This window comes from Chanodichthys erythropterus, chromosome 7 (genome assembly GCF_024489055.1).
Source record: "Chanodichthys erythropterus isolate Z2021 chromosome 7, ASM2448905v1, whole genome shotgun sequence".
Lineage (NCBI taxonomy): Eukaryota > Metazoa > Chordata > Actinopteri > Cypriniformes > Xenocyprididae > Chanodichthys > Chanodichthys erythropterus.
Window position 1 is genome coordinate 294,186 of NC_090227.1, and position 16,934 is coordinate 311,119.

The 16,934-nt window shown below is 40.8% G+C and overlaps 1 protein-coding gene across 2 annotated transcripts in view; it reads left to right on the forward strand.

Annotated features, from left to right (window-relative positions):
- Positions 1 to 16,934, forward strand: part of LOC137023029 (reelin-like) — an 87,294-nt gene that overhangs the window by 34,182 nt on the left and 36,178 nt on the right. For both annotated transcript variants that reach the window (XM_067389555.1, XM_067389556.1), the window contains exons 4-14: positions 5,355 to 5,425; positions 12,504 to 12,536; positions 12,663 to 12,741; positions 12,865 to 12,961; positions 13,165 to 13,216; positions 14,590 to 14,686; positions 14,814 to 15,054; positions 15,213 to 15,358; positions 15,572 to 15,723; positions 15,808 to 15,923; positions 16,059 to 16,267. In XM_067389555.1, coding sequence (XP_067245656.1) covers positions 5,355 to 5,425; positions 12,504 to 12,536; positions 12,663 to 12,741; positions 12,865 to 12,961; positions 13,165 to 13,216; positions 14,590 to 14,686; positions 14,814 to 15,054; positions 15,213 to 15,358; positions 15,572 to 15,723; positions 15,808 to 15,923; positions 16,059 to 16,267 — 1,293 coding nt within the window. The remainder of the gene's footprint in view (positions 1 to 5,354; positions 5,426 to 12,503; positions 12,537 to 12,662; positions 12,742 to 12,864; positions 12,962 to 13,164; positions 13,217 to 14,589; positions 14,687 to 14,813; positions 15,055 to 15,212; positions 15,359 to 15,571; positions 15,724 to 15,807; positions 15,924 to 16,058; positions 16,268 to 16,934) is intronic.

A 16,934-nucleotide genomic window follows, 5' to 3' on the forward strand; every position in this document is an offset into this window, starting at 1 on the left:
ACATGTAATCACATAACAACATTCAGCATAATAAGCTGTTTCCAAAAGCTTCTGTGAGCGACTGACATGCTGTGGCTTTATTTATGGGAATGGCTGGTGTGTGTGTGTGTGTGTGTGTGTGTGTGTGTTACACATCTAACTCCTCCGAGAAGTTACCTAGCTGACGATAAACAACTACAAAACAGATTTTAAGAGGGTGGGCAATATAAATTGCACGTGATTCAAGAGCTGTTGTCACACAGAGATGGTGCGAGGTGAGCTGCAGGTGTGTCCGTGTCCTCTGGTCTGGGATCAGAATGACTAGTATTAGATATAATGAAGTCTGTGTTTGCTCGATGGACTCGCTGAAGTCATCATGATCACGCTGGTTAGTATGAGAGCGAATGAAGGTGTCAGTGTTCAGGTGTTCACTCATTAATCATGAGTTTATTAGCATTCGTGTTGTTCAAATATTACACTAGTAATGACAAGATCATGGGTTTAATATCCAGAGAATGTATGAACTTATTTAATGTATAACTTGAATGTCATGTGATGTAAAGTTATACATTTATAAACACAGAAGCTTTAGTGCAATATGACACCATATTATCCCGTTTTACAAACTCTTGATGTTGTTTTTGTGATTGAATGTTGATTATTTTACTCTGTTTAGTTCCTGTCTCTATGAAGCCCCGCCTTCTGAAAAGCACAATGTGCTCTGATTGGTCGGCTGGAGCAGTGTGTTGTGATTGGTGTTTGGGAAATGTCCCGCCCCTTACCATAACCGCCAGTTTCAACACATTCCTAACTCAACCAGGCCCCGCCCCTTTATTCTGCGCATGAATTATTTAAATGAGGAATATTGTGAAGAAAACTCAAGATGGAGTTCAGAAACACTGATGTAGAGAAGAACTTTCGTCTTTTTCATGCTCAAACATCAACGTTACACACTAGAGAAAGATGAACATGGACAGAAGCACAATAGGTCCTCTTTAAGAGCAGTAATGCAGGTTTGGTCTGGACTCACAGGGTCAGATTCTGACTCCTACGGTTGTGATTCTGTCTCCACACCTACTCCTTCACTGGCACATGAAGTCCTCCATGATAAACCATCTGGGAGAGACACACACTGACTTTCTCCACTCTGCCTTTGAAAATCACATTTGCAGCAAGTCGCGTTAAACCTCCACATCAGACGTCCTTGAGTCACTTCAGTGATTTACTCAATGTGAAGTTGGTTGTCAGTCCTGTAAATGAGTTAAGTGCCAAAGTCAGCTGGCGTTTGAACGATCGTCCTCACCTGAAATCATGAACACACTTCTTCAGTATTACAGCAGTGGAAACGAGGCGGTTTATTAATGCCAGACCAAACATGAATGCGTGAAAATAACTAAACACGTTTTAATCCTCCTTGACACCAGAGCAGCGTGAGTAAGAGCATTAAACATATTAAATGAACCACATTACTGCATGTTTTCCTCTAATGTTGCCATATTAGCGAACAAGCCGTCTGGGACTCGTTTCATAAATATTGAAGTGCCTTACTCCGACGTAACCTCCTGCTCTTCATTATGCTCTATGTTTTATTCATAAAACCCATTTCCAAATTTGTCTTTACCAAGCCCTGAAAGATGAATGTGGTTTTGTTGTTTTGTTTTTTTTTCCTTCAGCGTCCTTCATCTCCCCCTTTTGCAGTTTGTTATTTATTCATGAGATGTTGTTTGGTTATTCATGAGACCAGAAGCATAAATGCCTCACAAGCATAAATGCTTTCGGTGTCAGACTGAATCTGAAACAACAGTCCAGCAAAACTCAAACATTTGCATTCTTTAACAGTTTACTATGATTAAAGCAATACTTAATATGAGTATTTATATTGTTTCTGCAAGCTCTCCATATTCCTAGAGCTGATGAGATTTGTAAGTGTGTGTCTTTTATTTTGAAGCCTGTCTTTCTTTCGTCTTTATAGATGTTCTTTGTAGATTTCTCTAGGGCTGGAGTGAAAATATTGATTTCTTGATTTTAATCGATTCTCATTTTGATGAACCGATATTGATTCTTAAATCCCAGGAATCGATCTTTTAATCCATGCTGTGCCAATAATCACAATAATCTTTGAAATGTAAAACAGCTTTCAAATTCTGTCCGTATCTTATAATGAGTTTTAGTGTCTCTTTAATGCGGTGTGACGGATCGCTGTTGAACCGATCCTCTTTACTTCTAGTTACAGCAGTAGATAAACATGAATGAACATCAGAAGGTGTTGAAAGATACAGAAGAACTTTCTGAAATGAATCACATCTCATGTAATCAATCAATCATGTATTGTAAACTCGATAGTCAGCTAGAAAAATGTGCATTTTGATTAATATATGCACTAGATTACATAGTGCATATATACTCTACCTGTTATTTAATATTTTATGTGTAATATTTAATAAATCTGCCATGAAAACAAGTTGAGAGCCATGTTTAAATGTTTATATTTCAACAACGAATTGGAGTTGAAACAAAAAGTTGTTATAATAACTTTATTATTATAAAAAAACTGCCTTATGTGCAATTTAAATCTTCGCCTCCAAATCAGTTGTTAAATTTAACCCTTAATATTACAATGTGACAAATGATTGTTGGTTAAACTTAAAGTATATAACCTAGTTGCCTTAAAATTTTGATATATACGAAGAAAGAGATCAGTTTAATCAACAGAAACTCAAAATATATTAAGTTGATTTGACAAAAGAAAAAAGCTGTGATAACAAACCATGTTTGACAGTGATGATGCAGTGACTGACAGGGTTCCTGTATCGTTTACATCATTAGATGAGAGAGATTTGATTCCTTGAGAGAAACTGACATGTACTGCACCTGTTATATACCCAAATGAATCGATATTGACTTGAACTGAATAGAGATCAGAACTGAATTGAATCACAAGCCTTCTGTAAGATAAGGCTCTGTGGGAGACGGCAGATCAGCAGGCGGGTGAATGCAGCTACGCCTCGACCTTTGCAGCTCTCTGACCTGAAAACCAGCTATTCATGTGTGTAAAAGCAAAGGAAAGCAGCACAAAACCTCCATCTCTCGACGAGAGTTTCAGACCGAGGAGAAAGCAGCGGGTCACAGGATTGAGCTGTAAGAGCACAGATGATGTTAAAGCCCAGAGCTGCTGTCAATATGACCGCATTACATCCACATGCTCCGCTCCAGCTTCTCTTACTAACTGTTTATTGTTTATTAATGCTTAATGCAGTAAAGGAAAATGAAGATTGAGGACAAACATAAAGGGGAGAGAATCATCACCAGACTTTCTGACCGCCGTCTCAGAGAAGGATAAGCAGCGGCTGGGAACTGAAAATTTCTCAAACAATAATGAAATACGATGAATGAAACGAAGTCCACTAGTCTGTCTCTCTTTGTGTTTTTGTACATGTGCTTTTAACACTGATTTCACACGCTTTGCTCGAGGAAGCTTTTTGTTTGAACTGTAAAATCTCTCATAAACAGAGCCGTGTTCAATTAGAAGATTATGATATCAAATGATTTTCACCCAGTCAAAGCCATGCTTACACACGCCATCTGAAAAATACATCTTCAAAAACATACATCACATGTCACACATAATTAAACATAGATAAGTGTGTGTGTGTGTGTGTGTGTGTGTGTGTGTGTGTGTGTGTGTGTGTGTGTGTGTGTGTGTGTGTGTGGTATAGTAAAGGGAGTTTTTTTTTAAAAATTGTATCATAAATTTAAATATTTACCCAAAGGATTCGCTTTCCAGCAGTCAGCTCCGTTACATTCATTCAAAGTCACCTTTATTGTAATTTTTAGCACATCACACGGCAATGGATAAAAAACAAAACACTGTTCTTTCAGGAAACAACAGTGACGAATGTAGAAGACAGTAAAATATATCAATCATTACAGACAACAGTTTCATGAGGAGTAAAAACAGAATTGTCTGTTAACGTTTTGATGTGAACTCATATGGTTGTAGTTCATGAACAGTTCAGAATCCAGACCTTTAAAAATCTCTTTTAGGGATGTTTATCTTCTTACCCCCAGAGCATCAAGATGTAGGTGACTTTGTTTCTTCAGTAGAACACAAAGGATGATTTCAAATAATGCGTGTCAATGGGAACTCAATTTATAAGAGTCAAATAAACATGCACAGACAAATCCAAATTAAACTCTGCGGCTCGTGACGACACATTGATGTCATAAGACACAAAACGATCGGTTTGTGCGAGAAACCGAACAGTATTTATTTATATTTTTTACCTCTAAAACACCACTATGTCCAGCTGCATTCAGCACTCGGTTAGTGTGGTCTGATCGCGCTCTGACAACAGAAATGATGTCTCACACTCATTGAAGCAAAGCGCGAGACATCACTGCCGTCATCAGAGCGTGTTTTCTGACCTCACACACCGGATGCTCAGGGCAGTTGGACATAGTGCCGTTTTAGAGGCAAAAAAATATAAATAAATATAAATACTGTTCGGTTTCTTACACAAACCAATCGTTTCGTGTCTTAGGACGTCAGTCTGTCGTCACGAGCCGCAGGGTTTAATTTGAAAGTGTCTGTGCATGTTTATTTGACTCTTATAGATTGAGTTCCCATTGACACGCATTATACGACTGACAGACAGCAACGGTTGGAGTTAAAAATCATCATTTCTACTGAAGAAACAAAGTCATCTACATCTTGGATGCCCTGGGGGTAAACAGATAAACTTCAAATTTTCATTTTTGGGTGAACTATCCCTTTAAGTTTACTGAAAAGCAAATGCACTAAACACAACATTTTTTAATTTATACAAAATATGTATATTGCCAAATAATTTGGATTAAAATTGCTAGAAAATCATTCGTCTAACCAAGTTGTGTTCACAAATATTGAGCCATGGTGATGCAATGTTCAATTTCAAAATGTATTTCACAGGATGAATTTTGAGTGTTTAAGCTTTTGAAAGATTTATGATGATTACTAAAATATGTGATAGTGAAAAAAGGCAATAAAAAGGATCTTTAAAAGGCTGTAACATCCCTATAACATGATGAATTTGAGAAGCAGCCCATCAGGGAGTGCCGTAGCTACACACAGCAAACGCTGTAGGTTTGACGCATACGTATAAATCATCCCCGTACTGCGTTTTTGACACGTGTATAAAGATGCTCGGCACATTCAACTCCCATCAGCCTCGTCCTCTTCCTGACCTCTTGACCTCTGATCGCCGTCTCTGACATGAAGACCTACGGCCCGATTTCAGAACTTTAATCCACTTCCAGCAGAAGCACTTCATCTTCTTTGGGGTTATGGCTCTCGTCTCCTAATATTTCTCTCTTTCTCTGGATGTGTTGTCCCTCAGGGCCACAGCGACGCACCGAGGACAGATCATCTTCAAGGACGCTCTGGCTCAGCAGCTCTGTGAGCAGGGAGGTGAGGATCAAACCTCAGATTTTCAGATAAATGATTAAGACACATTTTAAAAGCAGTCTGGTCTTCAAGAGGTAAGGTGCAGCACATCCAGTCCCAGAACACAAGTGGATTACACATAACTATAACTAACTAAAACGCCTCTCCATCTGTATGGGTAAAAACAATTGATCCAAACGCTCGGGCTGTCAAGCACACCATAGTGAATAACACACAATATAAGGGCATGAAAGTTTTTCCAGCACTCACACATTAAGATTTTAAAGAAATCCATTTCAAGTTTCAAGAGCTTAAAGCTTTGAGTGGTTAAAGGAATTATAAATATCCCAGCAGGACTGAAGACGTGAAATAGAGAAACGGGGCGAATCTCCGTCAACGATGATGAGACATGAGCAGATTAGCACTCGGCTCGAGAGAAGATCTGAGACCGGGAGCGGTGGAGGTTTAGGGAAGTAAGCGAGGACGGCACAGACATTTGACTGGCTGATAGTGTTTGAGAGCGGGATGTGAGGATGTAGGGTTAAGGGTTAGTGAGACTACAACCAGTTAATATGAAGTGTGTGAGCGGCTCCTTCTGCAGCGCTTCGGCCTCCATTTAACATGAGAGAGGCCAACTCTGAGATGAATAGCATTATAAAGACATTTGAAGCGAAGTGATCTTTTAATGAGGGGAAGTTGTAGTCCTGGATGCTGATTGGACAATAGAGAGTTTCAGTCTGCAAATAATGATGTTCTTCCTCAGAGTCTTGTTTTCCAGCACAAATATCTAAACATTCTTAAATCAAGATCCATTTACTGGAGAAGCAAAACGACTGAACATATCCAAAATGAGTCAAAATGAAGTGAGTTTGTGCAAGAAGAAATATTTGCCAATGAGGTCAGAAAAATAATTTTGTTTTCCCTTTAAATTAAGATTATTTTTCTGACCCCAGTGACAGATATTTGTTCTTGTTTGAAGTCATTTTGCTTCTCCAGTAAATGTATCTTGATTTAAAAAAGTTTAGACATTTGTGCTGGAAAAAAAAAAAAAACTAAAAAAAACTAAAGAAGAACATAATTTTTTACAGTGTAGAGACTAGTTTAATAGTTTAATGACGAATGATAGTTTTAGTCCACTGAATAAATGACGCTTCATCAACCTGATTCAGATAAGAATGATTTCATGAAAATTTGTCAACCTTTGTGAAAAAGCTCACTTTTAAAAATAGAATTTATTATGTAAAAATAATATACTTTAAAAGAATATACTTGAGTGTGAGCTGAATGTAAAGTCAGGTAATTGCAAATTAATGATAATGTAATGTTTAAATGTATATTAAATGGAATTAGCTGAACTTCAGTGTTTTTTAACCAAATTAAAATAAAAACACACTTACACACTTTTGTGGCCTTTTATTTCATTAATATTATATTATCTATAAGTATATATATATATTTTTTTTTATTTTGGCAGATTCAATACAATTAAGAGCACTTTTTCACAAGGAGACTTTAAAAATGTTTTTTTATTATTTTTTTATTTTAAGTAAGCAACCTAGATACATCCGGGTCTTTCAACCTCATACACCTTTGCCCAGGTGACCCAGCCAGGGATGATCAGTTCCCGACTTGTGTCTAGGTAGCTTCCACGGATCACCCCTTTTGATCCACAGCCATCCATGATGTTCCTGATGGCTTTCTGGCTCCTGGTTCCCAGGAGTTTAAGGACCGGCGGAGCAACTGGCTGGCAAACCCTCGGCAGCGGGTCTTCCATCCCCTGCTACGGCATTCATCTTCCGTTCAAACATCTTTCCCATCCAGTCTTCCCAGGGCACAGTCAATTCCAGTAGGACCACCTGCCTTGATGATTCTGAAAGGAGGACCATGTCAGGCCTAAACGTAGTCATGGGATGGTTTCTGGGAGTTTGAGCTGGAACTGGATTTTCCACAACCCAGACAACGAGATCTTTCGGTCCATCACCTGTTCCCATCAAGTCCATCAAGTCTTTCCTCCAACCCTGCTCAGATTTCTTCTTGGAGAAGTTGACGCCTGTCCTTTCCCTGGGCCCTGTTGTATTGAGGTCTTTGGATAGAGCCAAGCCCTGCACGTCCTGACGCCACTGTCTCCACCAGCACACTGTGCCTCCTGGGCTCTCCAGTTCCTCCCCGTCCTCACCTCTGTGCCAGCCGAGGAGACTTAGGTGTCAGTGGACTCTCTGTACAGCAGCACCTCTCTTGCTCGGGAAACCCTGAACTCCTCCAAAAGGCTACTGAAGGGGAGTTGTAGCTTGTTCTTAGGGAGACCCAACCACCTACAGAAAGAGTGGCTGATGAACTTCTCCAAGCCCTCGACGGTGGTTAGGGGGACGACGTAAACCAGCAGTGGCCAGAGGAGTCGTGACAGGATGCCATGCTGGTAAATCCATGCTTTAAACTTTCCTGTCAGCCCTGACTTGTCCACTGCAGCAATCCAGGTGTGCAACCCTTTTCATGAAGTGTGACTGTGTCCCAAAGTGTGCTGTGAAAGACTTTTCCCGGACTCTTAACTGGCTTCTCTGTGATTGATGGAATTTGGACTCCTCAAAGGGAGAAACAGAACTTGTTGGTTACATTTCCCTTCCTCACCACAAGGGATCGGGACTTGGCTGTTTTAAAGTCCATTCGGGCCCAGATGATGAGGCGTTCCATCTGGAGCCTGGCACAGATGTTGTGGTCACGGTCAGTCGGCCTCTGCTCAGCATATTCCTGGCTAAGGCGAACAAGATCACTGAGATTATTCCTTTCTCCATCCTATGAAATGCAGATGTTATTGATCCAGAGGTGACTCTCACACTAAAGCAGTTATAATAGTTCAGAATGATCTTGTCTGGAACATGGTGTCGGATCAGTGAGGTTTCCACCAGCTTGTGCAGGATTGACCCATAGGCGTTGGCAAGGTCGAGCCACAGCACTGCCAGATCGCCGTCGCCTTCTCGAGTCTCCCGGATTAGCTGGGTGATAACCGCTGTGCGCTCAATGCGTCGGGCAACAAGACTGAAAAATATCTTTTCCTCCACACTGAGGAGTGAGATGCCCCTGAACTGCTCGTGTTGCTTGAGTTCTCCTCTTTAGGAATCCAGACACCTGCACGTCTCGACTGCTGCACCACTTTCCCCTCCTCCAGATGACTTTGATGGTTTTCCAGAGTCACTGAAGGAGCCACCTAGGGCACTCCACTTGGAAAGCACCTAGGAACTCTCTCAGGGTTGGATACTTTAGGCTGGATGCCACACTGGGTTCTGGTGAGGTGATCAAAGTGGTCTGAAGTCCTGGTCTCTTGCACTATCACTGTAGCTGAGGAACTTATCAACCTCATCCTGAGTGCTGGTGAGTCTCCTGGTGACTCCGAAGGGATCTGTGATGAGCTGCACGTTTGTGGGCTCTCTCCTTGCCTCTCTTTCTGTGCCACTCAGCTCTACGGGTAGTATTGAGCTAACTTCTACAATGTTCTGGAGCTCTGCCAGAGCAGACTTATCCTCCTCCTTTGCCTGCTTGAACTGATTTCTGATTCCTGATTCCGCAACCGTCGGATCTTCTCCTCCTGGCAATTTGGTTCCGCAGTACTGCTGCTCCTTCAGGCCACATCTCTCAGCGGCTATGTTGACCATCATTGACCACATTGTCTGCAGCCTCTGGTCAGCATCTCCTCCAGCTGTGACTTGGAGGATCTGGTCCATTTCTCATCACTCTGATGCCACCTCATTAACGGTGGGCCACTGAACCTGACATTGTACTGAATGCCTGGCTTGGGACCGGCCGGGTCTGTGGGGTGGTTCCGTAATGGATATTGTGACGAACACAACACAAAGTTGTTTGAGAGTTTGGAGAAACTCATTTGCAGTGGTTTACTTTGATGATACTTTCTGTGACACTAGTGATTCTGACTGATGGATTGCAAGTTAAAAATCACACTGACCAGATCTCATCATTTAACCACTTCAGAGCTCACGGTGGGTCTGTGCTAAAAGCTTTATATGTTATTGTTAGGGAGAAAATCAATGGATTTGTTTATCCGAAACCATTTTATTGTCCACTGTTTATGCACTCAATTAATTTCCACGCAGAAAGAAGAAAATCATTAAGTGTATGAAAGTGAATGAAATGACAAATGACAGCATGTAACAACACATAAAGGCATGCTCAACAGAAACCAGAGACTATCAGAGCAGAAGAACTTCACTGAGAGAGAGAGAGAGAGCTGGAGGTGACGCTAGTATATCAAAGAGTGATATCTGTGACAGCTCGGGATGAGGGAAGGCGACCAGAGAACTCTGCAATTTCCAGCCGCTCCATAAATTAGGGCTTTATGGGACACGTTGGACTCGTATCCCTGAGGATTGATTATCGAAAAGTGACTATAACTCACGATGGGCGATCGGTGCTGGGCAGAGGAGAGGAGGACGATCAGAACCAGAGCAGATATACGACAGCAGACGCCGCGGCCTCTAGATGGAGAGACGCGCTAGAGATGAAAGATATGGCGCTTTGAAATAATGTCCTGCGCTTAATAACATCCATCGCCAACTTTCATCTGAGTGTCCGGCTTTGCATTAGAGAAGTTGGGGAATGAACTGGCCCGCTCCAAATCGCTCTTTGGGAAGCGGAGGGCTGTTAAACTGTCAGTGTAAGCCGGTCGCATTAGCACAGATCTACAGCGAGAGCGCCGGAGGTAATTAAAGTTCTTAAGGAAGCCATCGAGGATTAAACTAAGCCTGAAATGAGTGTGACTGTCTGCTGTGTGAACGTGTGACGCTAGACAGAGGAGGAGATCGACAAATGAGCGGCAGAGAACCAGAGCAAAACTCCACTGACAAAGATCATGTGCAGAGAGAGAGAGTGTGTGTGTGTGTGTGTGTGTGTGTGTGTGTGCGCACAGCGGAAATGCCGCCTGACATGTTAGTAAACAGTGTCAGTGAGATAATATTGAACACACATTATGAAATCTGCCTGTTAATTCAAACACTTGATAATGTTTTCTGCTACAGATGACAATGAGAAAAGCCAGAGCTGCTGCTCCCTTTCCCAGCATTCATAACACACAATTCACCAAAACAATCTCGCTCTTTAATTTCCAGACTGATCTCATGGCATACATTTTTCCAAAAGCCACAATTCAGATACGCATAACAAGCTGAATATATACACTCTAAAAAATGCTGGGTTGTTTTAACCCAAATTTGGGTCAAATATGGACAAACCCAACTGTTGGGTTAAAAAATGCATTTAAAAATTTGACCCAATGGTTGGGTTTGTGACCCATTTTTGACCCAAACTTGGGTTGAAACAACCCAGCATTTTTTAGAGTGTAGTGATCTGTGTTTACATTTCATTTAAAGGTGTATTTGTAACACTTTATTTTACAGTGTCATTGTTACATATGTTACATGCAGTTACTATAGTAATAACTATCAATTATGCATAATTACATGCAACTGACCCTAAACCAAACCCTAATCCTAACCCTATAGTATTACTCAGTTCTTGAATATATAATTACAGTGTAACAAAGACAACCGGTGTATTTGTAACAGTGTAATTATACATTTATATACAGAGTAATATGTAATATTTATTAACAACTTGTACTTACTGTAGCATTAGGGTCGGGGATTGGTTTAGGGTTAGGCATCTAGTGCAGTAAGTAAGTACATGTAACACGTGTAACAAGACACTGTAAAATAAAGTGTTACCTGAACCGAATTAAATCGACTAAAAGTTAAGCCTAACTCCACTTGGATGTTACATTAGATTTTGAAATCTGAATGAATGTATCAGTGTTTCTTGATCTGAACCCATCAGGAAACCCTTACCAGACATATTCATCCAAAAATATATGCATTGGGAAAACTGACTGCAAACTATATATTCCAGAGTTCTTATAGTTAATTAAAACTAAAACGTTTACATTTCGTTATTTTCATAAAGTGTAAACTAATTTTATTGCAGCTAGTTGCCAAGGCAAGGTTTCTTAATTTCTTTTAGTTTAACTTGAATTACTAAAATAACTAAAACTAAAATAAAATTTAATTAAAACTATATAGACATATTTTTAAAAATGAAAACGAATAAAAATGCATTCAAAAGTCAAAAGCATTGCTAAAACTTTAACTAAACTGTGGAAAATATAAAATATAATAGTATCTGAGCGATGCTGGTGTGAGATTCACTAATCTTCAGTAACTGCTGATCCTGATTCAGCAGTCGCAGAGCTCACAGCGCCTCTCAGTGGACGCTCCCTGTACCTGCAGCTACTGAAGTAATGCATGAACATGTGCTCCTGAGTTCTGGAAGAAATAGGTCAGCAAATGAAGGGGGTGCTGCTGCTTTATTATTATAATGTGATGGATTATATGAGGTTTATTGAGGAAAAAGACTGACTATATGGTTTTTGTTCTATCTGTACGGTTGAGGAGATAAAAAGGTTTTCCAGGGAAGATAAAGGTGCCTGAGTGTGACGTTTAAAGTGGTTAATCACAGATAGAAGTGTCAGAGGCTTTAGATAAGGACAGACTGGACGTCATGCTCAACGGTGAAATAAAGAGATCCAGTCAGTTATGAATTCATATCTCAAACAGGAACATCAAAACATATAAAGAGAAAAGCATGCTTAAAAAAAACAAAACTTACAAAACATTTTGGAGACTTTCATACATTTATATCACTGTCATTTTTTTTTAATCTTCAGATTTGAACACTGATTAAAGTTCCAGGCTTTTTTAATAAGAAGATGCACTGCAAAAATGTTCTTCCTCAGAGTTTTTCTCTTGTTTTCCAGCACAAATATCTAAACATTCTTAAATCAAGATCCATGACAGAAACACTGAGGAAGAACATCATGTTTTGCAGTGCAGCTTCTGCTCTTTAACAGACATCTCATGATCACCGTAAAGTCCTAAAGTTTTCCAGGATCATGTCAATAAGTTACTCTAACTTGCAGAACACGTATAACAAAATGTTACTGATCAGACGTTCTCATTTATTTATGCAAATTAAGTCTTTCATGTGCACAAATTATAAATGTTGTTAAAGATGTTTCTGTGTTCTTCATCTGTCTGTCTCTCAGCTCCCACTGAATCTCCTCTGCGGCCCAGTCTAGGTGAGAAGAAGCATCAGCACACACACACACACACACACACACACACACACACACACACACACACACACACACACTCTCTCTCTCACTGTTGCTCTGTCTCTCTCACGGTCTTCTGCTGATGTGAAGCTGTGGTTCACGGTGATCACGCTGTTCTCCGAGATGATTTCGAACACAACACACAAGAAGAGCTCAATCTCAGTATCTGGTGGGTGACGCTCGTCTTTCTCTGGCAGTTCAGCTCCTTCTCCTCCTCAGTGTTTTGGACTGACTGCATACAGACAGAAGAAGATGTGTCTGTTATTCACGCTCATGAATGTGTTTCTCTCAGGTCGGACTGCAGTAACTGTGAGGTGGGAGAGCAGTGCGGAGCGCTGATGCACGGGAAGGCAGTGACGTTTTGTGAACCCTTCGGACAGAGAGAACTGGTAATTGTCTTTTAAGTAAATATGCAAAACACACTTCCTTTTGGTTTTTCCATTCACTCATCATTTAGTTTGGATTGAATAATGTGTGGAGTTACACCACACCACCACGGACGGTTCTAGCTTTATAGTGCAGTGTTCACACACTAATACATCGCTGAACGAGGGAACTGAGAAGCTCATGATTTTATGATCCTCTCTTTCAGACGTCAGTGGCTCTGAACACGAGCACAGCTTCAGTCCTGCAGTTTGCCTTAGGTGAGCATCACCATCTTTCTGCACTGATTCAGCACTGTTCAGACAATGTGTTCCTCTGCACTATTTCTGTCTCGTTTTCAAAAGTTTGGAACCACTAAGATTTTTTATGTTTTTAAAAGAAGTTTCGTCTGCTCACCAAGGCTACATTTATTTAATTAAAAATACAGTAAAAACAGTAATATTGTGAAATATTATTACAATTTAAAATAACTGTTTTCTATTTGAATATATTTGACAAAGTAATTTATTCCTGTGATCAAAGCTGAATTTTCAGCATCATTACTCCAGTCTTCAGTGTCACATGATCCTTCAGAAATCATTCTAATATGATGATCTGCTGCTCAAGAAACATTTAATGTGTACAAAATTTTTTTCAGGATTATTTGATGAATAGAAAGTTCAAAAGAACAGCATTTATCTGAAATCTAATCTTTTGTATCATTATAAATGTCTTTACTGTCACTTTTGATTGATTTAATGCATCCTTGCTGAATAAAAGTATTTATTTCTTTAATTTCTTTTCAAAAAAATAAAAATAAAAATTCTTATTGACCCCAAACTTTTGAACGGTAGTGTATAATGCTACAGAAGCTTTGTATTTCAGATAAATGCTGTTCTTTTGAACTTTCTATTCATCAAGGAATCCTGAAAAAAAAAGTACACAACTGTTTTCAACATTGAAAATAATCATAAATGTTTCTTGAGCAGCAGATCAGCATATTAGAATGATTTCTGAAGGATCATGTGACACTGAAGACTGGAGTAACGATGCTGAAAATTCAGCTTTGATCACAGGAATAAATTACTTTGTCAAATATATTTAAATAGGAAACAGTTATTTTAAATTGTAATAATATTTCACAATATTACTGTTTTTTACTGTATTTTTAATTAAATAAATGTAGCCTTGGTGAGCAGACGAAACTTCTTTTAAAAACATTAAAAATCTTAGTGGTTCCAAACTTTTGGACTGTACTGTGTACCTTAGAATGAGTCATTTCTATCTCATACACCGCGGGTCCCCTTACATGTTAAGTCGCTGTCTTGCGCCGGCATGTTTCTACAGCAGCCCTAAACGGACAAACTGTTCTACAGAGCGCGCTTGCTTGATTATCTTCTCTCTGCTGTCTCAGACAACATTTTTGTCCTGTGTTGGCCACCGTAGCTTCTCTATATTGTAATTTGTAACCTCACCACTAGGTGCCACTAAAATTTACACACTGCACCTTTAAGAACATTCAGATATTTGTTCTGGAAAACAGACAGAAACACTGAGGAAGAGCATCATTTTTGCAGCTGAATGTCTGTTTTCCGTGTAAGGCTATGGAGCCGAGCGACGGGTCATGAGTTGTGTGTTTGTGTTCCTCATTCAGGATCTGGTTCGTGTCGGTTCAGTTACTCAGACCCCAGTATCATCATCTCCTGCGGTCGGAACACCTCTGATGACTGGATCACCTTGGAGAAGATCAGGTTTTTACTTTATTTTAGGAAACAGATCCCACTCACTCATCACTGCACAGCTGATCCAGTGCTATAAGTGTGTCTGGATGTGCATGAGCTCTTGTGTGTGATGACAGTGTTGGTCTCGGTCTGGCAGGGCTCCCACTAACAGCAGCACAGTGGTTCATCTCGTGCCGCTGCCGGCCGGCTGTAAAGGCGAGTCTGTGCACCTGCGCTGGAGTCAGGAGCCGCCCGTGGGGCCCGACGGCTACGAGTCCTGCTGGGGTCTGGACAACATACTGGTGCTCAACAGTGCTGACCGGCCCCCGCTGCTGGAGGACAACCTGGACCCGCTGGACACGGCCAACTGGCTCTTCTTCCCGGGAGCCACAGTCAAGGTCACACGATCAAACTCTGGGATCCCGCTGAAAGAGTGCTTGTTATGCAAATAATATACGTTTAAAAGACTGTACTAGATGGCACTTTATTTATGCAACACAGAGATCTCAGTTTTGTCAGAAGCCTCAGTAACACTTCCTCTCGATTCATTCAACAGCACGCGTGTCAGTCGGAGGGAAACGCCCTGTACTTCCACGGCGGAGAGGGGCTGGAGCACAGCTTCGCCTCCACACGTGACGTGGACCTGCACCGTGAAGAGGGCCGCAGTTACTGGGAGGAAGACTTCGAGAGTCCACTGAGTGGGTGAGTCTTATGATCGTAGATCGAGAGTAGAGCACCGCTCTCACAATGAAATCAATCCAGAATCACAGCCAATCAGGAGTGTGTGGGCGGAGTCTCTCTGCAAGTGCACTGCATACTATACTTCAGAACAAAATATAGTTTGGGTGAAACGCTGTGTGTCAAGTCAAGTCACCTTTTATTAATTAGTTTCCGTTGTGTGCTGTTGAACTGCAGATGGGAGGTGGACGGAGCGGTGTATGGAGCTCAGTGTGGGGAGGTGGAGTCCGGATCAGCGCTCGTCTTTCTCAGAGACGGACCGAGGAAGGTTTGCACTCCGTACCTGAACACCAGCGCCTACGGAAACCTGCGGTTCCACTTCGCCATGGGTACGTCTTGTTCTGGAACCTGTACATGCACATTATCTTGGCTCTGACGTGTGTTCAGCGTTGGTCTCTGTGTGATCGCCGCAGGGGCTGGAGGCTGCGACCCTGGAGAATCCAGCAAGAATAATGTCGTCCTTTTTGGCCGCTCAGAGGGCAGAAAAGATCATGTGCTTCTGGACGTACTGCCATACTCCGCCTACAGGGTATAGACCAACATCAAGACTTTTTAATAAGGCATAATAGGTCCTCTTTAAACTAACCATTTTCTACAATTACATATTTCTCTTTCCTCTGATGTCTCATCTGTTCACTCCTCGACATCTCTTTGCTCTTCCCAGACTCCTACAGTAGTCTCTGTTGGTTTGCCCACAGAGCTACAGACTCCGGCCACTCAGTTTTGTCTAGAACAGAAGGTTCACGGCGGGGCGAACCGTCACGTTTGGGCTCTGGACTTCCTGCAGCTGCTGCCTGTGCTGCCCGGCGCCAACACTCACCTGGTGCAGTTCTCCATCAACCTCGGGTGTGGCGCGTATCAGCCGGCCAACAGGTGCTCGCTCCTTCACCCAGACATCATCTCTCTTCTGTGGAAATGAAGGAAGATATATCTAACCCTAACAGAGGGATCCCAATAACACTAACATTCATACTGGTTTGAAAGATGAAATGATGACAGAATGAAGAAATGACCTTTGAATATGAGAATAGACTATAAATAGATCCTCGCTTTGGACAAAAATGAATGAAAACAAACACCAAATTAATAAAAGTAGAGACAGTAGTACAACAGAATTCTGAGATCCATGTACTAAAACATAAAAAAACAGAAATAATGGAGATATAAAAATCTATTTCAGCATTTATAAGGTAGTGTTGACTTTAGATGTACAAAGATGTAAATTCAGCAATTTGTTTAGTACTATTTTACTCTAAATAATGAATGGAAACAACTGGATACCCAGAATAGAATAGAATAGAACAGAATAAAGTAGAATAGTATGGAGTAGAATAGAATACAATAGAATAGAAGAGAATAGAATAGAACAGAACACAATAGAAAAGAACAGAACAGAATACAGTAGAATAGAATGGTATAGAATAAAATAGAATAGATTAGAATAGAACAGAACAAAATATAGTGGAATAGAATGGTATGGTATAGAATAGAACAGAACACAATAGAATAGAACAGAATAGAAGAGAATAGAATAGAACGG